Source organism: Diplotaxodon limnothrissa, linkage group LG12, assembly GCF_057381915.1.
Source record: "Diplotaxodon limnothrissa isolate DT_005_m linkage group LG12, D_limnothrissa_male_GT1.1, whole genome shotgun sequence".
In the NCBI taxonomy this organism is placed as follows: domain Eukaryota; kingdom Metazoa; phylum Chordata; class Actinopteri; order Cichliformes; family Cichlidae; genus Diplotaxodon; species Diplotaxodon limnothrissa.
The window spans coordinates 23,928,357-23,953,389 of NC_140607.1; the positions used below are offsets into that span (position 1 = coordinate 23,928,357).

Genomic DNA, 25,033 nt, shown 5'->3' on the forward strand with positions numbered 1-25,033 from the left:
CACACCAACCTGTAAATGCTCTTTTGCACAATATTATTACTAGATATATTATATATTATTATTTTTTTTGCACTAACTTGTCTTGTAGCACCTTGGTTCCTGGAGGAACGTTGTTTCGCCTCACTGTGTATTTTTAAACTGTATATGGTTGAAGTGACAATAAAGTTGAACTTGAACTTGAACTTGAACTATTGCATGCCTATAAAAAAGAAAGAGAGACGGGAGGGGGAGGATATAAAAGAAACATATCAGAAGGAGTGAGTCTATTCCTGGAGCTGCACTCCGTCTCCTTCCAACAATGGGGTTTAACCTTACGACTGGCTATCAACTATCAAATGGAAATCCAGCTCTGAATTTAATTTCACTTTACCTAACAGCTAAACTCCTGTAGGCTCTGCCTGTTTTTCTAGTACTTTTTTTCGCTCTTTTTATTATCTGCAAATACTCGCTTTCAAATCTAAAAGCCAGATTGCTGCAGAAATTAAAAACAAAACTATGGCAGCAGCAAAGAAAAAGAGTGAGGAGGAACAAAAGCGCCTGAGCTCTCTCTTTCATGCCTACGATGTGGATAATTCTGGGCGGATTGAAAAAAATGAATTCAACACCATTTGCCAAGAACTCCACGTCTCGTCCCAGGAAGCAGAAGGCATTTTCAATCGCCTGGATGTCGACAAGGATGGCACGGTGACCTTAGAGGAGTTCCTTAGTGGCTTCAAAGAACAGCACCAGGAGGAAGAAGATGATGCTGAAGAAGACACAGACTCCTCAGCTTGGGATAAAAAAGAGCAGGTCCTGTCCAGGTGAGAGGTGAAAAGGCCTGAGTGCTCTGAGTGTAGCTAACAGCAACTTGTCATAGCAAAATGTGTAAAATATGCCTGCATGGGGCGGTCTTCTTTAATGGTAGAGTAGGATTTATGAAAGGTTTGAATCCAACTATTCTTGTGGGTACAGATCGTGTAGTTTAGGATAACAGAAACTGATACTTTGACCTGACAGGAAGCTGAATATGAAGATAAATTAGATGACAATTTATTTATGAAAATGTGGACCAAGCATTGCTGACATGTCCTTAAACAGGAAGCATAACCAATAATCTGGTTCATTAACCTGATTTTTACTGAAGAACAAAGTGTGATGTACTAATCTAGATTTTTTGTGTGTTAAACAAAATTTAACAATATCACAGCTGTCACATTTTGTAAGATATGCGATTGAGGTATCTGGTTTGCAGAGCAGTCTGTAAAATCAGGTCAGTGGGCATCCAGCTGGAGGATTGCTGCTTAACCTGCCATAGGCAGTAAAAACTGAACAATGTGCTTGGTGACTTCATTGTATTCCACGTACTGCACGCAAATTTTAGCTTTTTTGTCAATGGATCCTAATGTTTTTCACACAAGGAAACCATCCTTAGATAACAAGAGTAGGTTGGGCTGTGTTACCATGGCAGAGCAGGAAAATCAGGCAAATGTGCCAGTGTGCCAAAAAGTGATGAAGATGATGAACAAATAAAGTAATTTTGATGTAGAAACAGCATTTCAATCACAAGGTAGAAGGTGCAATTACTTTTTAGCAATCTGAAAGCTACATGTGAGGTTTCTTTAACCTGTTGTAAATGATTACTTTATAAGACAAGGACGTCAGGCTCATTATGATACCTGTTAGTGTAACATTAGAGTATTTTAGTATGTTTTTGTTCATTTTTGTGTATTTTCCCATATAAACTGCAGTGGAAATGGGAAATTGCAGCAATGAGAATACTTACAAAGACTAGAGAGAACATATTTCTTCCATGTTGGTGTGTGTTCATTAATTCCATGTTAAATCCAGAATTTAATTTAAAATCCTTCCCATCTCATGCAAAATCTTAAAATATTAGGAGCCATCTCATCTTAAAGACCTCATAGTACCATATCAACCAGGTAGAGCACTTCGCTCTCAGACTGCTGGTTTACCTGTGGATCCTTGGATATTTCAAAGTAGAAGCAGGGAGGCAGGGTGTTGAGCTTCCAGGCCCCTCTTCTGTGGAACCAGCTCCCAGTTTGGATTCGGGAGACAGACACCCTCTCTGCTTTTAAGATTCGGCTTAAAACATTCCTATTTGATAAAGCACATAGTTATGGTTAGATCAGGTGACCCTGCATCCCCCTTTAGTTATATTGCAGTAGGCTTAGGCTGTTGGGGGCTTCCCATGATGCACTGAGTGTTTCTTGCTCACTCACTTTTTTCACTCTCTACATGTTTAGTCGTTACAAATCACTGCCTCTCTTCCACAGAATGTTTTTTGTCCTGTCTTCCTCCCCTCACCCAGGCAGATAGCCGCCCCTCCCTGAGCCTGGTTCTGCAGGAGGTCTCCTCCTATTAAACAGGAGTTTTTCCTTGCCACTGCCATCAAGTGTTTGCTCATAGGTGATCATGAGCAAACACTTGATGTTGAGGTTTTCTCTGTTTTCTCCATGTTTTTGTAGGGTCCTTATCTCACAATATAAAGTGCCTTGAGGCAACTGTTTTAGTGATTTGAAACCATATAAATAAAACTGATTTGAATTTGAAAGGTCCTCAGTATGATATAAACGTAAAGTCTACTATCAAACAGTTAATATTATTGTGTTGAAACAGATAAATAAATTAATATTTATGTATACATGGTTTTTTTTTTAATATTCGCCTCTATTTAATGTGATTAATAGTCAAATAATAATTTGGGCCTGGAAAAAATGGAAATCTAGACTACGTGTGTGTCAGTCTGTTCTTCGCTCAGTTACAGAAACTTCAGTTTATTCAGCTAGAACGATAATAGGCTTTCGCCACAGAGCCACTTTCATTTGGCCTGAAGCCCAGAGGTCTATTGTTAGGAAGAGAGAGGGGAGTGATCACACTGGCAGGTAGCGATGGCAGGCGCGTTACCTGAGGCAGTGAGACACAGCAGCTTTTTCCGTCCAGCTGGCCATTGGCTACAACAATCTGTAACATCTCGCGTGAAGGCTACGCGGGAGCAAATGCTTTTATTTTAATGATAGTTTGGATTGTTTAAAATGGATTTCTTTGATCAAAACTTTTGTAAGGGCACACCAGCTGTGGTAATGTTTGGATAGGAGCGGATTAACTCTGGAAGTTTGGAGTTTGGACTACTTTTGTTTTTTCCTGGTGTCCGGAAAGTAAAACGCTGGCGTTCCTGTAAGGTTTCAAGGTTTCGTCGTCTCGGTGGTAATTGTAATTTACCGAAACGCCTTCTTTTTTTCTTTTTTTTTTACCCCAGCCAGCCACAGCCCCCTATCAAGGGAATGAGCGCAGAGGAACAGGACCGGCTGCGGTCCCTCTTTCACACCTACGATGTGGACAACTCCGGGCAGATCGAACGAAACGAGTTTCTCACAATCTGCGCAGAGCTACAGGTGTCAGCAGCCGAGGCTGACCGAATATTTGACCAGCTGGACGTCGACAAGGACGGCACTGTCACCCTGCAAGAGTTCATCAGCGGATTTCACGACCGCTACGAGGCGGACATGGAGTCAGAAGGAGGCGACCCGTCTGCTGCTTGGGAAGACTTTGAGAGCAGACTGAACGAGCAGGCCAAGTTCATCCCCAGGTGAGAGTGCACAGCTGTTCTCTGGCCGGTAAGGGCGATGGGTACAGACGGGCGGATGTGTTTAAAATATGGAAATGTTCAGGAGATATGAGTGCGTTCAACAGTGAGCGCAGTGTGCGTAAATGTGATAGTGACAATTAATCTTCACAGGGAAAATAGCACCTCTGAAGTAAAGCACACATCTAATTTAAAAAGGTGAACTCTGGGAAAGATCCAGAGCACATTTCAAAGTTTGCTGCTACAAAACGACGAATCCATTTCCATCCATGACTAAAATCATTATTAATAATATGAAAATGAGAGTGCGCCTGTGTGAAAATCTCTGGATGTTCACGTTTTTATTTTTTTGTTTTTTCCAGAATGCATGTAAGCTAAAGACAGGCATTAATGGTGACCCCCCTCACACACACAGGTGTATGGGAAGGCGCAAGCTGTGCAAATCACTCATGCTCTAACATAAAAGCAGACAAAGGGAGCAAACTCCAAACCATGTTTAACAATTGTGCCATTAATCCATAAATCAAAGTAATTCCTAACAAAAATTCAAAGTTAAAATGCTCTGTTATGATTGTTTAATTTATCTTCAGTTATAGTTTGTCTTGGCAGCCGGGGGTCAGTCCGCCAGGGCCTCCGCTCCTGGCCGCCACCCGGCACACAATGCACCAGACCCCTATGGCGCCTCCTGCGGGTGGTGGGCCTGCGGTAGCCTGGGTTAGTTGTAACATATCCTGGGGTGAAATGTAACACAATGAAATAAGGGTACTGACAAAACATTAACATGTAATCTTTTTTATTCAACACACGAATGCACTTAAAGCCATTTATGTAGCTATGTGTGTGTGTGTGTGTGTGTGTGTGTGTGTGTGTGTGTGTGTGACAGAATGCAGAAATCTAGCTTTTGAACATATTCCAACCCCCCAAAAAAGACAAATTATGGAATTTTCTGCAACTGAATATTTCATTAATTTTGGTTGGTCTTCCTTGATTTTGGCCTCATTGGCTCAGTGGGCATTATAACCTACAACTCTTGCACCAACTTTTGAACATAACAATGAAGCTGAAAAAATGTAGTTGTGCACCAGCATCACAATTCCATTACTTTTTATCATGGCTTACCTTGGTGTGGTTTGCAAAGTGCCTCAGAAAGATGAGGAAATCTGTTTCTTGCACCCATCCTGATTTATTTCCACTACCAGTACTTCCTACTGGTCCATCTCTGACACAGTGGTCTGCATAATGTATGTGTGGGAACTCAAACAGTGGAGGAATTGTGTTGCCAATGGCATTAACCGCATATACAAAGGCGACCAGTGAACCTCTCTGCTGATGTCGTTGCCCCAACTTGTTTAATATAAGTTAAAGTAATGGTGTGGTAAGTTGTAACATCTGCATTATTGTTACAACTGACCCAGACTCCTATAGCCATGAACTAGCTAACATTACAGCCAACGGCTAAAACATTAGCACTAAAGACTTACACAGAATATATCCCCATAGACATACAAATAACATAATTTAAGTTTGATGAGTTTAACTGCAAAGCAGATAATGCTATTAGAATTTGAAATAAAGTAGAAAAACTTACTTTTTGGCATACAAATTACTTTTTTTCGTGTTAAATTGTCTGTGTTTGACAAAATGTGCTGATTTTTCACATGTGATAGCAGAACTGAATTGGGCATGCACAGGATGAATCACATCATTTGAAACTTAGCCCTGATTGGAGAAATTGGAAGTGTTACAACTGACCCACGTTACAACTATCCCCGGTCTCCCCTACAGCACTCTGCAAAGTCATTTCTCTTTTCTTTATATTTTGTTAGGAAAATGGAAAATGATTGGAAACATACATGGAAATATAGTATATAAGGGAAAAACAGAGTTGGTAGCATTCTTATGAGTTGATATGAGTTGAAGCACCCAGTGCTTCCTGCAGAAGTTCTCTGATGACTCTGCAATAGTCGGCCTCATCACTGATGGGGACGACAAGGAGTACAGAGGACTGACTCAAGACTTTGTGGACTGGTGCCAGCTGAACTACCTCCAGATCAACGCCAGTAAAACCAAGGAACTGGTGGTAGACTTCCGCAGGCACAAGCATTCTCCACTGCAACCACTGAACATCCAAGGTATGGACATTGAGGCTGTGGACAGCTACAGGTACCTTGGTGTTCATCTGAACAATAGACTGGACTGGACTCATAACTCAGACGCCCTCTACAGGAAAGGGCAGAGCAGGCTGTACCTGCTGCGGAGACTCAGGTCGTTTGGGGTGGAGGGCCCACTCCTGAAGAAATTCTATGACTCTGTTGTGGCTCTGCTTTCTTTAAATAACTTTCGTGAGTGCATGAGTGAGGTCAAGAAATGGCTGTTGGCAAATACTCTTATTCTCAATGAAAAAAAGACTGAAATCATGATTTTTGGCAGTAATGCCCTTCGCGCCAAACTTCAAGATGCCTTTGGCTTTCTTACTAGTTCTTTCTCTGATACTGTCAGGAATCTGGGTGTCTTGTTTGACAGCTCCTTTAAACTTGATAAACAGGTGTCTGCTGTTGTCAGATCTAGTTTTTATCAGCTTCGTCTCATCTCCAGGGCCAGACACTATATCCCGTATAATGACTTAGAAAAGCTCATTCATGCTTTTGTAACGTCAAGACTAGATTACTGTAACTCACTCTATTCTGGTCTCCATGTTACCCTTCTACATAGATTACAGACAGTTCAGAATGCTGCGGCACGTATTCTAACTAAAACCAAGAAGTTTGACCATATTACTCTGGTTCTTGCTGAGCTGCATTGGCTGCCTATCAAATACCGTATTCAATTTAAAATTTTGCTGCTTACGTTTAAAATTATCAATAATACTGCACCAACCTATCTTAAGGAACTTTTAAACCCTTATGTCCCTGCCAGGGCTTTAAGGTCATCCTCGCAGTTATTGTTAGTTCAGCCCAGATCTCGGTTGAAATCTAGAGGCGATCGATCGTTTGCCTTTGCTGCACCTGAGTTATGGAACAGCCTCCCGATTGGCATTCGGGAGTCTGATTCTATTTTTTCTTTTAAAGCACGCCTTAAAACTTATCTTTTTGAACTTGCCTTCTCTACCCGTTAAATGCTGACTGTTAATTGTGACCTATTGCATTAACTTTTTACTATTCCTTCATTCTTGGTGTTCTCTATCATGCGGCACTGGGTCTGCTATAATCTATGTGCTGCAGTCCATTTTATTAGTGGCTTTCTACTGTGAACATTGTCTGCTGTTCTTATTATATTTGATATTAATGCTCTTAACTGTATTATTTTATTGTTTTTTTGTAAAGCACTTTGGTATGCCTAAGGCTTTTAATGTGCTCTATAAATAAAGGTTGTTGTTGTTGTTTATGGCGTGGTCTGCTGGGGCGGCAGCATCTCTGCTGGGGACAGGAAGAGACTGAACAGGGTGATCCGAAGGGCCAGCTCTGTTCTAGGATGCCCTCTGGACCCAGTGGAGGTGGTGAGTGACAGGAGAACGGCGGCTAAGCTGTCATCCCTGATGGACAACATCTCCCACCCCATGCAGCAGACTGTGACAGCACTGAGCAGCTCCTTCAGTGGGAGACTGCGGCACCCACGGTGTGGGACGGAGAGATTTCGCAGGTCTTTCCTCCCCACTGCTGTCAGACTCCATAATAAAGACTTTAACTGATCAAGCACACACATCCATACATATGCAATAATGCTAAGTGCAATAATCCTTTCTGTCATCGTTGTATTTTTACTCAGTTGTATATAGTATTTGTATTTGTATTCTATTTTTATCTTATTGTATATTTATTTTATTTTATTCTACTGTATATAGTATTTTATTTTATTCTATTCTGTACAGCTGTGTACTGTATTTATTCTTATTGTATTCTAATTTTTGCCTCATAACTCTTGCACTGTCCACTCCTGCTGTGACAAAACAAATTTCCCACGTGTGGGACTAATAAAGCTTATCTTATCTTATCTTATCTTATATTTCCTTTATTCTTTAACACCGTCTCATTCTCTAATGTTCAGCAATAGTTCCAGGCTTCTTGAAGGACATATGAAGCTCTTCTTTGGATGTTGGCTGCCTTTTGTTCGATTATCTGTCTAGATGATCCCACACTGCTTGAATAATATTGAGATTCGGGCTCTGAGGAGGCCGGTCCATCACTGACTGTGTTCCACTGTGTTTTTTCTATCTGAATATGCTTTTACTGCTCTGGAAGTGTGTTTGGGAGCATTGTCATGCTGAAACATGAAGCCACTCCCCCAAACCATGACGGAGCCTTCTCTGTGTTTTACAGATGACTGTAGACTCTGACTGTTGTACTTCTCTCCTGATCTCCATCGTGCACACTGACTATGATTGAAACCAAACATTTAAAATTTGGATTCATAAGACATGGTGCAACTGATTCAGTCCAGTTCAGCTTTTTCTCTCCGTTTCTCTTTATGTTTTGCATTTTTGTAGATTCAGCTAAGGAAATGAGAATAAATGATGTGTTTTTGTAACAAGCTGCTAGTAACAAAGTGCCTAAAATACAGTTTAAAACTGATTATTTCCTAAGTGGTTTGTTATGTGTATGTGGCTCATCCTGTGAGTTAGGTGCATTTTTTTATGCTTGAATTATTCATAAATCAGTATTAAGTGATAAAAACAGTTCTCTGAAAATGATCACATCCAATGACTGGGCTCGATAATGCTTACTCGCTTTACACACACTGTAGACCTATCCACGTGCATGTGGCCACTGGCCTTACATGGGACTTTTGCTCATGCTGTTGTGTTGCGGCATCAGGACATTGATTGTCACGGTGGTGCCGTCGGATAAATGCACTCTTTCATCTTCAAGCATTTATAGTCACTGTTACATCAGTCAGCTGAGGGAGGATAGTTTGGAAAACCCAGTACACGCTTCACTTCAGACAGATGTCTGTTTTCAGGAGTTGAAAAGATATTTTGTGTGAGAACAAGAAGACAAGTCAAGAGCAAAAAATCAATTTCTTCCTTCTTTATGCTTGAGACTGATCTAATGAGTTATGAACTTTGTTCAGTCTCTCAGCTGATGGAGACCGAGCCTGGAAAGATGGTTTGACCTATAAAAGGCTTTCACTGCTCGGTTTTCAAGAATTTTCTTCTAGGGGGGTCAAATGTCTCTACTCTGCATTTGTTGACATGATCAACTGTTTACAAAAATTGCGTTTGAACACAAATTTCATATATAAATACAAAATTTTACAGGGTTTAATTTGGGTCTCTTCATTTGATTTCATTCTTTCGGCTTTTGCGTTTCTGAGTTCGGGTTTAACACACACCAGGAAAGCTATTTTGTTTTCAGGGTAAATAAACGACAGGTTGTGTCACTGGGAAGCAAAGTGACATACATGAAAAGAAGCATTCATTAAAAATCAGTCTTTAAAATTAGAAGAGTTATTCCAACATCAGATATTACTTAAACTGACACACAAATCGTTTTGTTTTCTACTTGCTAAATAATCTTTAAAGGCTCAACAAAAATGTAGATTTGCTAAATATCTCAATTATGTTAATTGCTGTTAGGGTGGAGCGGTAGATAGAACAAACTTTATAGCAAACTTTCTACCAAGCTGATGAAATACTTTCTTCAGCCACTTTTAACCCTGTTATTGTAATCCAGTGTTACCTACAAGAAATAATCTGTTGTCTGCCATTTATCTAATTAATAATAAAAAGGTACATTTTTTTGTGTGTCCACACCGCCATTGTTATTAAGAATATAAAACAAATACTCAAAAAATATTCAATAAATAATTAAACCTCTTGTGAATTTGTTGGATAATGTCTGTTTTTAGAGCATATTCAGCTGAGTCCGAACAAAGACAGAATTGTTTGTTATTTTATCTGTGTGTACCCTACAGCGGATTTTAAATAGACATTCAAGACGTGAGTGAAGTGCATTTTCAGCTTTAAATATAACCCTATAATGACCTTTGTATCATATTTGACGCATGAGTTTCTGAGACGTCGTTCTCATCAACATCATCAGCACTTGCCATAATTTCAAAATGTTATGGACAAAACTCCTTTTTTTTGTCTAAAATTAACACTGTTGTTAACATAAAGTTGCCAAACACACCCAATGTATGAAATGCCATACAAACAATATATAATTCATATATCATAAAAATATATCATACACAACATGATATAGCAAAAAAATGTTTGTGGATTTTGTTATAAGTTTGTTATAAGTTCTAAAAAATCAGAATTTTCTGGCTATTTTTTGATTAGTTGGGTCTTACAGGGTTAAGGGGATTTAAAAAAAACTTTTACGAACTGTTTAGGAATTATAGACATTTTTTATACTACAACCAAGCCCAGATGAAAATCCATTGAAGTCAGTGACTGAGGTCTAAAGCTCATGGACATCACCAAATGCTGTGTTTCGTCCCTTGAGATGCTCCGCCGGGTTTTTACTGCAGACACCTTCAGCTGCTGCTTGTTTCTGGGTCTCTCTGCCTTTATTGTCTTATTTCATGACTGAAAGCGGCTCTACTAGGTTGTGATCAGGTGACTGACTTGGCCATTGAAGATTATGTCATTTCTTTAGCTTGAGCAACTCTCGGGTTGCTTTTGCAGTCTGCTTTGGGTCATTATCCATTTGCACTGTGAATTTACACTGTGCCTGATCAGTATTAGCAGAGAGTACAGCCCTGTATACTTCACAACTCATCCTGCTACTTCTATCAGGAGTCACATCATCAATAAACACTTGTGACCCAGTTCCAGTCACAGCCATACAAACCTTTCTCTTCCCATCATTTCGATACAAATTAACCTTAGTTTCATCTGTCCAAAACATGTTTCCATCACTGTATTTTATTGTGTTTTCTGGCTAAGGCTAATTTGGCCTTCATCTTCTTGAATCTAACCAGTGGTTTGCATTTTGTTGTAAACCCATGAAGATGTCTCTTGATTGTAGACTTTGACAATGATATGTCTTCCTCTTCAAGAGTTTATTCTTAACTTGGTTAGATGTTGTAAAGTTTTTTTTCTTAATCATCAAAATAATTCTGTCATCATGCACAGTGGTCAATTGCTTTTGAAGCTCTGAAAATGGGACACTGTGTATAAAAATGTTTATATTGTCTAAACAGTTACTGCCATCCTTTTGCAAAACCATTGAATTAAAGCAGGAAGGCTTCACTTCAATCGCATCTTGATTTTATTTTTTTTAATAAACAAAACTACAAAAATATTAATGAATCAAACCGTACAAACCAAAATTCTTTAATGTAACCCTCAATTTCTGCTAGCAAAAATTTGTTTGCAGCGAGCTAATTTATCTCCTGATTTTTCTCCAGGCGTGAGCAAGCAGCAACACTGTATCAGAACATCAGTCTGACTGAGCCCAGACTGATTCCTCAATTTGAGAAAGTCATCCTCAACTTCACCAAAGAGATCAAACAGCAGAACTCAGAGATGGAGAACTTGGCACTTGCCATCAAACGGTGAGCATCATGCACACACACATATATGATCAGTCATTACCTGTGAACGATTAGCAGATGACCTGCTCTACATACTGAACTACAGCCACCCTAATGAGCATGTGGCAAAGATGTAGACAGGACGAGTATGAACCACAGGAGAGAGACTTGAGCAACCAGATCATAAGTAAAACATATAACTACCAGTGCATCAATGTAGACTGAACCTCTTAGTTTGACCTGTTGATGTCAGACATGACATCATCAGTACTTTAAAAATCAGGAAACTCTGGTTGGGCCTTTCCCTACACCTGACGTACACGAAGGCTGAGAACAGTCGATGTAAGTATGCACAAAGGAGTTAATTCTGCAGCCTAAAAAATACAAAGCAACCTGTGACAGAGTCTTTGCTTTAATGTGCTGAATGTTTGATTTTGATGGCAACATAAAGCTTACACAAACAAACCCAGGGTAGTAGGTGCAGCAATATTACTTTGACAATAGCAAATCATAGCAAATAAACATAGGTAGAGAATAATGTGCTTAATGTGGAAAAAGTCAATACTTCTGAGACAAGTGGAGAGTATTCCAACTGCTCATCCACGTTGTCACAGTGGCTGTTATCGCAAAGTGGAAGAATAAAAGAACTACAGCAACTTGTTCCTAAATTAGCAAAACATTTAATATTATGAGCGGGATTACTGAGTTGTGAGGGACATAAGTCTCTAATGCGCAGCTGACTCAGTAATTACCGCGTTATAAACCTCCTTTGGCATTTAACATCAGCACAAACACTGTTCTCAGGGAGCTTCGTGTCATTGGTTTCCAAGGTCAAGAGCTAAATGCAAGCACAATGTCAGGTATTGGATGGATCGGTGCAAAGCATGCCAATGCTTATAGGAGCAGTGGAAGTAAAAGTCAAGCTCACGTTTCCCTGTCTGGCAGTCTGATGGACAAGTTTGAGTCTGGCCAGTGCCAGGAGAACCCGAGTTGTGTGCCAGCAGTGAAGTTTGGGGGAGTAGGGATAACAGGAAAGAAGAGTGTGAGTCAGGCCCTCTCGTCTAACATCAGTATCTGGCTTCAAAAATGTTCTTATGTATGATTGGACAAAAGTAGCATGACTGTTTGACACTGATAGTCAAGCTTGTTTTCTAAGAAATTACAAATGTTTTGTGTCAATCCAAATGTCAGGCGAACAATAAATACTGTCACAAATCAGAAAGTTAAGTTAGCGTCAGCTGCCTGGATCACATGGATAGAAATATCTGGAGTCTAGTGAGGTGATCTTATTACTGTGTTACAGAGCGCAGGACCAAGCATCAATGCAGCTCAGTGAAATGGAGGAAGAAATGGACCAACGCATTCAAGCTACCGAGAGAAAAACACGTGAGCAGGTGGGACCAATACCTAGCCCACACGACACACATATGAGACCCTCCACTGCAGACCCGTGACTTTGTGTTTTTACACTGTTTGCTTTTTTTCGGCTAGTTGCTATGATGCGTTTCTTTCCCTGGAGTTTGTGTAGGCAAAGTGATAAGCAGGGCGCGTTTGTTCAGCTCTTCCCTCATGTCAAACAAACATACGCAGCTGTGTAGCAGCTTACTGATCCCAATTCAGACACGCCTGCTGCTCTCACAACTCTGTGGATATAAAACAGCAGATAACTCGAGGTGCTGGGGCATGTTTTATCCTCTATTCTAAAATGATAAGGCTGTATGTGTTGGTGGTGATAAGGATGGTGGTGTGTGGATGAAGATGATAATCTATAAAGAGCCAGGTCAGCTACATCAGCATGTGGCTGACCTGAACTTTGAATTGTTTAACCTGCTTTTTATTGACTGATGAAGTTAAATCTCTATGAATTCTGTCTGTTTGTCAAACGTATCCACATCCACAGCTAGAGTAGGCAAATTTGTTATTACAGCAGCTTTTTAATGCCTAAATTTAGGTCTGTTTATGTCTTAATATATCGTCTATGAATTAAAAGCCCCCAGATTTGGAGCCTCATGAAAGCGGCAGATATTTCCCAAAATCCAGCAGAACACATAATCGGTGTTTTGTGGAAAATGATAAGCTTTGATAACAGCATTTAGCTTTCCATAACATGAAATAAAATGCAATAAAAGGAAGAAAAGCTGACAAAGACTGGCAGAAACATAAAGCATCACTTGTTATATCAGGAAACAAACCATTGAATTTATTTAAACATGTTGATTTTATCTGTGGTCCTGACGTTTCTTTAAAAGCTGTGAATATAAACTCTGTTTTATCACTGTGCCTAAAGTTATGTAAGTGTTCTCCATTGACTCAGCTAACTCGGGCTCTACTGTTTGTTTTGTCTAAGAAAAGCACACAAAATTAGAGGGCGGTCACCTGTATCCTCTCACACCATGATATTCACACTGTCATATCCTGGCACCTGTAACGGAGGAATTTATTTTGGAAATTGTACATTAAAAAAAAGTTTTTGATTCCTCAGACCCTTCATCAAGGGGTTTAAAATCCACTTTAAAATGGCTTTATGCAGAGTAAGAAGCAAAAGCCAATCACACACATACACAAACACACAAATCATACAGTAAACTGCCTTTCTGATGCAACTGATTGATATATTTTCTGTTTGGGGGGGTTTGTATTTGTGCTTTTGCAGGAGAAGAAGCGAGCAGAGGCTTCGCTGAGTGAATTACGAAGAAGTTATGAAACTGAAGTGTGTGAGCTGCAGTGTAAGATCCAGAGGATGCAGATGGTACATTTTTAACTTGTCTGACTGAGTTCTGGTTTTTTACAACACAATTGCTGTAGTGGTGGTTTTAAACATATTTATATGATACTGACACGATAAGGATTTTACGCTCGAAACAAATTTAGATCCAAAATGCTGACTTTAACTCATTTTAATTATATTAGTACATTATTAGTAAATATATTAGTACAATGTAAAATGTTAACTTTAATGGAATCGGGTTTAAAATTGATTGGTATACCATTCAATTTATACCACATTTTTCTTAATGATTAATTAATTGAGTAAATAAACCTTTGATTTTATATATCTCGTGTTTATTGAGGATGAAGAATAATTTTCTGGGTCCATTTCAGAACTTAACATCTTTGAAAGCAGGAAGCAGCTTCACAGAGTCCATTAAATCTCAGCTGGACCTCTTTAACTGAAACTTCACAGTAAATATTTGGATAAGAAAAATCTACTATTGCTTCTCAATCTGACTGAGGTCCTTCTTACTGAAGATTTCAAGTCAGCTGTTTACAAGGGAAGTGATTTCATACAATCTTGAAGAGCAGATCAAGCATGCAGAGAAGCAAGTTATTGTGTTGGGTTGGTCTTAATGAAGACATCTGTGTATGTGTCCAAGCATTTGCATCAGGTCTGAGAACATGCACGGAAAAAAGCATCCCGAAAGTCATCAGGTTAAAATGTTTAAATAGTACAAATTTAGCCGTTTTATGAAACTTTTTTTCCCCACTCCTCTGAAACTGATTTGTAAGAGCTGTTTATTTTTATTTTTTTGAACCAATTAGAATCGACATTTCTGGATGCATGTACAAGTAAAAGTAGCCCACAAGAGTGAGTAGGTCGAATAATCTTTATCCTATACATTTCAACTTTACCAGATAGAGGAGAAGTACAAGAACATCACAGTGAAAGACGAGAGCCCGGCCTTGAAGAAGAAGATCAATGAGCTAACACTGGTGAGAGTGAATGTATTTGAACTCATTTATACAGTCATTATGCTTCCTGCTTACAACACACAGCTGTAATCTTCTGTTTTGCTGCTTGTCTGTGCGTCTGCAGGAGAACCAGCGGTTAAAGCAGGAGCTGCTGAGGTCTCAGACCAAAGTCGCCTGCCTGCAGAGTGAGATGGACTCGCTGAAGACCGAGCTAACCGATCAAAGCATCAACTCCGAGCGGTAAATCGGTTTGGCTGCTTTCGTTAAATAATTTAAACCCTCGGTACAGATTTTGACGTGTGGTCCGTGGAGTTAAAGTTGAGCACCACATCTAATTAGCCACATGTTATTTATTCTTTTTACTTTTTTACATCGATGATTAAAAAAGAAACAAAAAAAAGAAAAAAAAGATTTGTACTTCACATCATTTAGCTCTCTCTAAACACATACAGTTTCACTGCACACCATGAAAGTCTAAACCTCCATTATTGATGAAAAGAAGTTGCAGAACAGGTTTGTATTTCCACCTTTTTCTTTCCTTGTTTAAAGATTAATGAGAACTTGAGAAAAATAAATATTTACACTTGTAAAACCACTGAATACACTTCATACCAGCTAAATGTACTGACTCTAGAAGAATCCAGAATACCTTATCACACGACCCCACCCCTGAGCCGAGTAACAGAGACAGACGACAGAGGCACAACCTCTCCTGGTTGTCTGTCTGCATGTTGGCTCCTGAGAATTTTATTGTGTTGTCACAGCTGAAACAGGATATCCTGGAGTGCCTTCACACGTACAATAACATCTTTGGGAGCGTTACCTAGTAACAGACGCAACAGAGACAAAGGGAGGAGAAAACCCCGCCTGCTTCTGACTCATTGGGTTGACACTTTTGTTCCTCCATCTCTGAGGAGTCTCGCGTGTCTTTCAGTAACTTTGCACAACTGTGACAGACGTGTAAAAAAGGAGAAGACTGTATAAAAATATCAGCCATTATTTAATGGGGAAACTATGATGATTTTATTGAAAATATATAATAGAATTGCGCTGGAGAGATTATATCTCTCGGCTGGCCTGGGAACGCCTTGGTATTCCCCCGGATAAGCTGGAGGAGGTGGCTGGGGAGAGGGAGGTCTGGGCCTCTTTGCTTAGGCTGCTGCCCCCGCGACCCGGCCCCGGACAAAGCGGATGAAGATGGATGGATGGATATATAATAGATTCAAGATTGATGTTTTTACCTACTATGTTTTTACATATCACAATAAGAAAAAACTTCCCAATAAACCATTTAGCAGGGGAAAAAGAAAAAGCAGAACAGAGGAGGGATCCCTCTTCCAGATGTTTATATTTTACATTACCTACCTTCAGACAGCAGATTGTAAATAAAAGAAAACCATAGTGCTAAAGCCAGTTTTCTGTATCAGGCTGTATGCAATTTTTGTTTACTATTGGAATCACCTCACTTCTGAAGCAGCCTCCAGTGGCCACTAGAGATACGGCATATAACCCATGTTGGTTATATTTTGCAGCAGCTGCTGTTTGACTGAAGATCCTAAATTTATTTTAAAGTATTGCATCTTTAGTTTACTTTGGTTGCTTCCCCTTCTGGTTTAACAATATAAGAATTAGTCAAAATTAAGACTTTGTAGAATTTATCATTTGAAAGTGTCATGTAATTAATATCCATAGTATCCTTATTTTCTCATTATATTGTTTTATGTACTTTAATCATGAAGGTTTGTAAAGCAAGGCCACTTTTGACTCATAAACTAAGTGCTCAGCCAGACTGAAAAACAGGAAGTTTTAGTGCACAGGCATATTAATAGATAAGACACAGAAAAGAGGAACTTTATAACCAATGTTTGAAACTGTGTGACGTGTAAAGTACCAAAATAACACCTATATGAGGCACAGTTTATGATTCTAATGTTCGAGATCCTGCAACTGGCGTTTGGGCTGTGCAGGGGGTCTCTCTCTTTCGGAAGATGATTGAATAAGAAGAAATATAAATGTTTTAACACACTATGAGTCGGTGTTCTCTCTCTAATAAAAGTAATCTGTACATTTAAGGAGTTTGTGTTGTTTAAGCTTTGTGTAGAAACTGAGGCCCTAAACAGCGATGAACATACAAAAATATGTAACACTTTAGATATGTTTTTTTTTTTAAATTGATAGATAAATATATGCTTGTGTTCAGATTTAGTAACATTTGGCTCCACAATGTAGTGGTTTACACATTCACCTTAAAAGAAGGAAGAAGGCTTTCTGGTGTAAAGCTTTTCTTTAGATTCACTAACTGTGTCTCTGTCTGTCTCTGTTTTCCTTCAGAGACGAGGAGCTCATGAAACACTTCTCTGATGAACGAGACATCCTGGAGAATCAGATTGAGATTCTACAGTAAGCCAGATAATAACACACACACACACACACCTGCTGAAACAGATTTTACAAGGTTGCCTACATTTAAAATGTCTTTTCTCTGTGTGTGTGTGTGTGTGTGTGTGTGTGTGTGTGTGTGTGTGTGTGTGTGTGTGCAGGACAGCCAACAGGAAGCTCCATGACAGCAATGATGGCCTGAGAGCAGCTCTGGAGAGGATAACGAGGGTAAATCTTAACACTTAACAAAGTTACTTCATTCACAAAATAAATAAAGACATTTTAAATGTCTTCAGTTAGCACATTTTCGTATCTTAGTTTGATTTGATCCACTCATTTGATTGGACTGCAGCCTATTTTTAAAAAGTAATTAGTCTTTAAATAAATTTATCCTAAAAGCTCATATGTGCAAAATGTTATTTCATTAATTTAACTTATCAGTAATTTGAAAAATAAAATTTCTGGGAATTATTTCATCATTTAGGCTCTAAGGGGTCATTAAAAACTATGCACTGCCTTACAACATAACATCATTCACATCTAAGATTATAACAATACATTTTATAGTTTATTTTTGTTTCTTGTGTGTAGCAGTCTAACGGAGGATCACCAGGAGAATTTAAGGAAAGAAGCAGAAGTAAAAGCATCTGCTACACATCACCATATGCATTATTAGACAGGTACGGTCTACAAACAACACAGATGACAAAGAAGAGCATCTGTGCATTAAATGTACATTAATCATCTGTATATTCTCTGCACTGGCACACTAGAGCTGGTCTTACACCAAAAATGGAATTATTTTGTTTTCCTAAAAAACAATATATATATATATATATATATATATATATATATATATATATATATATATATATATATATATATATATATATATATATATATATATATATATATATATTTAAACTGTTTTATTTTTATTTTTCAAATAAATGTTGAAGTTACTGTAGAGTTTACTTGGCTCCGACAGAAGTTATCGGTGCATTCAGATGTTTTTGGAACTGACAAGGTTTCTTTTCCCAGAACATGTGACATTTTTATTTGTCTAGTAGATTTTGCTGCAAGTTATTTATTTAAGCCGCTGTGAGAAGCTGAACCATGAGATTCTGCAGTTATCCGGCATAAAGGTTTTGTTTTTGTACCATAAAGCAGCAAATTCAAGCCCAGTTTTGCACTAATAAGAACTTTTTGCATCTTAAAACGAGACAACAAAAGTATTTTCTTTTGACCAGTGAATACAATGTATGTGAGGATTAGTTTTGCCTCTCTGAAAAGTTAATTAAAAAACGATTCAGGTATGTAATTATCAGTGTTGGGTAAGTTACTTTAAAATAGTAACTTAGTTACATTACTAGTTACTTCTCTCAAAAGTAACTCAGTTACTTCAAGTTACTCGTTACTTTCAAAGTAACTAGTTACTAGGGAAAGTAACTTTGGTTTTACTCAGAATTCTCTTGTTAATGTGTTGCTTCCATAACTTTGCCAGTCTTCTAGCTTGCTTACTTGCCACAAGTGCACTGTGCCACCTACCAATAGAAAGGAAAAGATAATGTGCATATCTCCATGAGAGAAATCCCACGCCTGGACCGTCATTGACTGCTGCCATGATTCTAGCCTACGTCACAGCGTCATGTGCGCCTTTTACATCCAACACAAAAACTGGAGTCGTGGTGCTTTCGATTGTACTCAGAACTCGGAAATTCTGCCTTCTGAATAGGAAGATGTAGGTAACACCAGACTGCAGATGAGCTGCATACAGGGCTGGACTGGGACAAAAAAATCGTCCTGGGCATTTTGACTAGAGACTGGCCGCCATTATAGGAAAAATCATAAAGCCTTTGAATGAAAACAAACGCTGTTGTGACAGTGATGTACACTGTTTTGATGGTATATATGCATCAATCTATCAATCGTTTGTTGTAAGATTCAGATAATTATTTTTTAAAAGCGAGACATTTTAAATGAGAATAAGAAAGAAAAGTATTTCTTTGTGCCCCCCTTTCCCTGTTAATGCCCTACCTGGCCCCCCTGGCAACACTTTGCTAGATCCGCACCTGCACAGTTACCAGCTGTCAGCTACCTAAAAAAGGATCCTGGTGTTATTTGTCTCTCAGAAACAGTTGATAACTTCCCTTCAACTCATTCATGTCACCTAAAAGGTAAACCTGTTTCTCCATCACCTGTTCAGCTCTGATGATTCAGTAAGGACATCTCCTGGTTTCATCTTCATGTTTCCCTCTCACCACATATCCAAACCGACATCCTGACCAGCAGCTTTTTTGCAGCTGTGGCTCCAGCAAACATCAGCTGATACTAGAAATTAATATTAAATAAATTCTAACAACAGCTGATCAAGCTTAAACGTGCTGCTGTTGTTTAGCGCGACATCCGCTGGTTTCCTCTTTCGGTGCAAAGTGAGCGATAAACAAACAAGAGAGAAAAGACGATCAGCTGATCATTGATCAGTTTTCATGATTGAAGTAGAAACAGGAGAGGGAGGGGGAGAGAATGAAAGAAGAAGAGGCAGCTGTGCAGCATAAACACAGAATAACTCCAGCTTTGTGCCTTTTTCATTGTAGCTGAATTACGGGACAAACTGTTCCTTTTCACCTCAATAAGAAACGCGTAATATTTTCTCTGAATACCAGACGGGACGGTTGGCAACTCTAATAACTTATGAACAAAATAAAGTTCAACATCATTAGCTTCATAGCACCCACCCAGCTGTATAGAAACTCCGTCATGCTAGCTAGCACGCAGTACGGAAAAAGTCAGAATAACGAAAATAAACTCCACCTAAACTTGGTTCATATCTGACCCAGAGAGACTGCAGGTCATAACTTCTTACCTGAAGTTCAGTTCACACTTGGACCGGCGGCCGCCTCGGGTCTCTTTTCCTTCTGCGCCCCCCTTCCTTCATCCACCTGCTGGCCTCCACCACTTGCTAATGTTACTGAATCTGTGGAAGCTCCGCGATAGCCACCACACGAAGTAACGAGTAACGACCCTATCTAAATCCCAGTAACGAGTAACGCGTTCCTGGTTTTGGCATAATAACTAGTTACCGTGCTCGTTACCACAATAATAACGTAGTTACTGTAACGCGTTACTTAATAACGCGTTAGTCCCAACACTGGTAATTATTACAGTTTTAGCTTGTGGTTCTGCCTTTTGGCACTTTTACAGGCATTTAGGCAGAAGCAATATGAAAACAACATATATTGCACACAAGATCATGTACTTTATACAAAAACTACACATGCACATAACATTTTAAAATATTGTTTACAGGTTTTATATATAACTTAAAAATTGATCTATCATATGTTTTTAGTACTTTACTTTATTACTATTCATTAAAAACAATGTAGACTGTGTAAATGTTATTACAAAAGAGCGTATTAACCCAAAATAAGTCCAGGACATAAAAAAAAAACCTCACATCTAGCTTCGCAGGTATTCCATCAAAAATCCTACAGGAAAACCAACAAAACTACTTTATGTGTGAAATGATCTATTACCTGAAGCACACACAGGAGGAGATTTTGTGTTTTTTTTTTTATTGCCTTTCTCGTCCTCAGGTACTCCCAGCGCATGGACGAGTACCCTCTGTTCAGCTGCCGGCCCAGCGGTGACACCCTTGCCCTGGCCATGTGTGACCCTGGCCTGAGGCGCAGGCACAGCAGCGAGTGTGAGGAGGACAGCCTACCTGAGATCTACGTGGACAGTGGCCTGTCGACGCTCAGAGGCTCACATGGAGGCTATGACTCAGAGCATGAGGTCAAAGGTCAAGAAGAAGAGGACGAGAATCACAGTCCGGAGAAAAAAAAGGAGGACGACGATAACAACGACAGTGTAATCGGAGAACTCTCTGACACTGAGGTAAGACCATAATCATGTCTAGCTTATAGCTACATATTTGTTTTACCAAGTCTAAGACTTAATAACATAATAACTAACAGACACAACAGATGTAATAACTTGAAGAAGAAAGGAAGTGGGCTTATTCAAGTCTGTGGAGACGTTTCACCTCCAATCTAAGAGGTTTCTTCAGGTATAAAAGCAAAAGATGGAGAGTCCCAGGTATTTAACCCTTAGTGGGGGTGTTCCCCTTTGGAGGTGGTTCTTGGTCTGCTATTGATCGCGTGCGTCATCACATGAGCCATGCTGTGAAAAAAGGCATTACCATCACCGGGGGTTAAGGGTGAAGCCACTGTGAGGCCTCGCCCGACCCTATCATGTGACCTATTGAGGTCACCTACAACAACAGTGGAAAGACTTGAATGGGCGTTGAAGTGCCTGGAAACCGTTGCCAACCTTTGTTGCACACATAGTGTTCATGGCGATGGCCTCTTTTGCTCCTCCTTTAAAACATCTGTCTTCCCTCCAAAGAGCTTCCTTTTACCTTTTAGTGTAGATCTACACCTGAGTCTGTTCCTGTTGAGGTGCCTCTTCAATGTTGTGTCATGCATTTGTGGAGTGGCTGTTGGGTTTCTGCTGCATAGATCTCCAAGTACTCCTGCACTTTGATGTTTAGCTTGTGTTTGGGAGTTTTGATCTTGGGATGGACCCGTTTTTGCACCGTCACGCTTGAATAAGTTTCTCTGACTAACCTGTTTGAAAAGGGATGACCAAGTTGTTCCATAGGGCTGTTACCTATGATACCTATGCATACACCATTTTAATTCCCTCTTTTTCAAGCTCTTGAGACCACCATGACCTGGATGACTGAGAACCTACATAGACGATAATAATTAATGATTAAATACAAACTGGTATTTAAACACATAGAGAGTGAAAATAGCTAACTCCAGGGGGGAAAAGCGTATTCTTGCCTTGAATGCTTAACTATCTGCTACTTTGTGTCTATATCACAGCCAGCAGAGACACAGGATGGGGAATCAGCATTCGGATCAGACAGCAGCTCAGTTTTGGACTGGAAGCCATCTGAACCACCAGCTCCAACAACGAGAAAGGCCCTCAGTGCCATCAATGTTCAGGTGAGAGAGAAAATTATGAGAGGAGTCATAAAAGAGGGTTCTTTTATTTTGTAAGAAAGGTCAGAAAAACAGGATTATTGGGGTTATTGTTGAAATTTAAGTTACAGTCAGATTTCTGGAAAAAAATTTGTAATTATTTAGAGACCTTACCAGACTTTGTGACCCTTCGTCTCTTCCTAACATTTTGACACTGTAGAAAAAAAAATGTATGAGAAGGTACATTTCGCTCTGTAGTAGCTATGGCTGTGGACTTATTATGTGTAAATCGTCGCTAGTAAGAGTTGAGGAAACTGCAAAATGATCATTGCTGATGATAAAGTGAATTCAACTTGAAGCAAATGTGCAGAAAAGTTTCCTGGAGAGCACTACCTTCCTGTCACCGCTACAGAAGGAGGACAAGGACAGCACTGACCTGGGCTACATGACGTCCGAGAAGGCTTACAGGATCGTGTTAGCTGGGGACGCTGCTGTGGGGAAATCCAGCTTCCTGCTTCGCCTCTGCAAGAATGAATTCAAAATGAACTCTAGTGCAACTCTGGGTGAGCTGGACACAAACTAAAAGCAAGCATTTTAATGTCATGTCCTCTTCTCTACAAGAAGCCTTGTAAATAAAAGCTTGGAGGAAGTTTCAGCTGACTGGTTAATGCTTAATTTTTGTAGACTGTGAAGTAAGATCATTAAAATAGTATAATGTAGTTATTCTGATCAGCTATTAAACACTTTCACTTGCTTCCTTCTTTACTGGCTCTTCTTTGTGTTTTCAGGAGTGGATTTCCAGATGAAAACACTAATCGTGGACGGAGAGCCCGTGCTGCTTCAGCTCTGGGATACGGCGGGGCAGGAGAGGTATGTGTTGGTGTGGATAGTACGTGTTGCTATTTCTTGACAATAAATAGCACTTCATTAGTGGAGTACATGAGGTTTGTAACTGTCTAGTTTGAGCCATCTCCTGTGCTATTTTCAGGTTTCGCAGTATTGCGAAGTCTTACTTCCGCCGGGCAGACGGTGTTTTGTTGCTGTACGACGTCACCTGCGAGAAGAGCTTCCTCAATATTAGAGAGTGGGTGGATATGATTGAGGTAAAGCAATACCGTCCACAGCTATACGGTTACCACCTGACACACTTTGAAGTGAGATGTCCAGGCATCAGAAACATGTATAATATAGTCATATGGTTAAGTGTGTCCACTGTGACGCTGGCAGCATTTGTGTTATCAAAAGATATTTAAAGGTCACACTGATGATTCTGCTTGTTTTTCTTCATTTTACATGCAGCCAATATGTAAGTGTTGGATAAGCATGCATTCAATATGATCTGGTGTTCTGTGTGTGTGTGTGTTGTATATTCAGCCAGTGGTGTTCAGAAGTTTGTGCTCAGTGTAAAACAAGTTCAGCACACCTTCCGTAACCTGTCACAAGAGATTTCAATATGATTATTATTATTGTTCATTGTTTTTCTTGGCAGGATGTGTCCCACGAGGACATTCCCATCATGCTTGTGGGTAATAAGTCTGATCTTAGACAAGATGGAATTGGCTGCGTTCCTGCCAGCTACGGGGAGAAACTTGCCATGGTAATTAAAAATAAAAATTTTTACCAAACATTTACATTTACAGTTACCTGTTACACATCCAACTTGGAGAGAAATTATTTAAACTGTAACCTGTAATTCGAGGAATGAATGGCAGTTAATAAAAATATTAAAACATTAAATGTTTTCTGTCTCTGACCAACAGACATACAACACTCTGTTCTGTGAAACTAGCGCCAAAGATGGATCCAACATCCTGGAGGCCGTGCTGCACCTGGCCAGGTGAGATTCACATACCTGATTATTCCAAAACAAAACAAAGCTGTGGGACTTCATGAATTAGACATTAAGAAGCTAACATTTTGTCATTAGTTTAGTGGGTGTTTCACTTCGTTATTGGAGGATGGATGTTGTATATACAGCTTATATCGCATCACTAACTAAGCATTGCCAGTGTTGATCAGTAACACATTAAGAACAACAAGTTTAAACGTCCACCAAGGGATACGTCATTGTATGATAACCATAAATACTGCTTGATCTTTTGTTTTACAAGTGAAACGCTTTCTGGCATTTAAAAGTAAAACTTTCTTTTTCTTTTTTCTTCCACATTCCCATCTTTCACCTGTTTACCCGTCTTACCTGTGTTTTTTTTTCCACTCCACAGACAGGTAACAAAGTTCGCCAACTATGAAGAAAAAAGCAGTCGTCAGTCGCTGCCGATTTTAGACGCTCCCAGAAATCAGCCAAAATTCTCCTGCTGCACCTGATCAAACTCGTCCACACTGGACTTAATGTGGACTGTGCACATGCAAAAAGACATGAAAAGCAGAGCAGGAACAAATGATCAATGTGAATAACCGCAGCTGGATTAAGAGGGTGAAGTAAAGAAGTGGAGAGACGGGACATTACAAACATTTATTTGCTAAATCTTTTAACCGCTGGATCTTGGCTTAAACCTCTCGCCATGTCAAAGTTTTTTTTCATTATGTTATAACAAATTTGCCTTTTTCTGTTTGGTGTCATTTACACTGTTTGACTAATTGCACGTTAAAGCAGGTGACACAGGAGAAGCGAAAGGTAGCTGTGAGAGTAAAGTAGACTTTTAATGTGAGGTTTAAATCTGAGGCCAGGTGAGTGAGTATGGTTGTGATATTTATGTTGTTAAATATTTGCACATGGCAGAAAATAGAAAGCTAGTTTGGTTTATGTTCATGACAAGAAAGTACAGATCCTGATATACAGTGTTGCAAAACAGTTCCTGATTTTTTTTTGTTTTTGTTTTTTTTTTTTTGGCATATTTGTCACACTTCAGTTCTTATATGATGATTTCATTTATTAAGGGGGGTA

General features: G+C 39.4%; 1 protein-coding gene across 3 annotated transcripts; it reads left to right on the plus strand.

The window, feature by feature from the left end:
- The first annotated feature begins 495 nt into the window (after positions 1–495).
- rasef (RAS and EF-hand domain containing) lies at positions 496–24,453 on the plus strand. Of its 3 annotated transcripts, none has more exons than XM_085368380.1 (18): positions 496–800; positions 3,257–3,586; positions 10,940–11,086; positions 12,369–12,459; positions 13,719–13,814; positions 14,699–14,776; positions 14,880–14,995; positions 17,087–17,155; positions 17,296–17,362; positions 17,726–17,814; positions 20,734–21,034; positions 22,030–22,152; positions 22,541–22,691; positions 22,917–22,998; positions 23,117–23,231; positions 23,618–23,725; positions 23,889–23,965; positions 24,351–24,453. In XM_085368380.1, exons 1-18 carry the CDS (start codon positions 496–498, stop codon positions 24,451–24,453), a joined length of 2,448 nt encoding a protein of 815 aa, XP_085224506.1. The 3 variants fall into 3 exon arrangements, with proteins under 3 accessions (XP_085224506.1, XP_085224507.1, XP_085224508.1); XM_085368381.1 differs by having other exon boundaries at positions 17,729–17,814; XM_085368382.1 differs by lacking the exon at positions 496–800 and having other exon boundaries at positions 3,267–3,586; positions 22,547–22,691.
- The last annotated feature ends 580 nt before the right edge of the window (positions 24,454–25,033 follow it).

Bases quoted from the DNA above. Each gene is read 5' to 3' on its own strand.
- rasef (XM_085368380.1), top strand. From the start codon at position 496: ATGGCAGCAGCAAAGAAAAAGAGTGAGGAGGAACAAAAGCGCCTGAGC. The intron at 14,777-14,879 runs GTGAGAGTGAAT...GTGCGTCTGCAG, and splicing joins AGATCAATGAGCTAACACTG to GAGAACCAGCGGTTAAAGCA. The intron at 17,156-17,295 runs GTAAGCCAGATA...GTGTGTGTGCAG, and splicing joins AATCAGATTGAGATTCTACA to GACAGCCAACAGGAAGCTCC.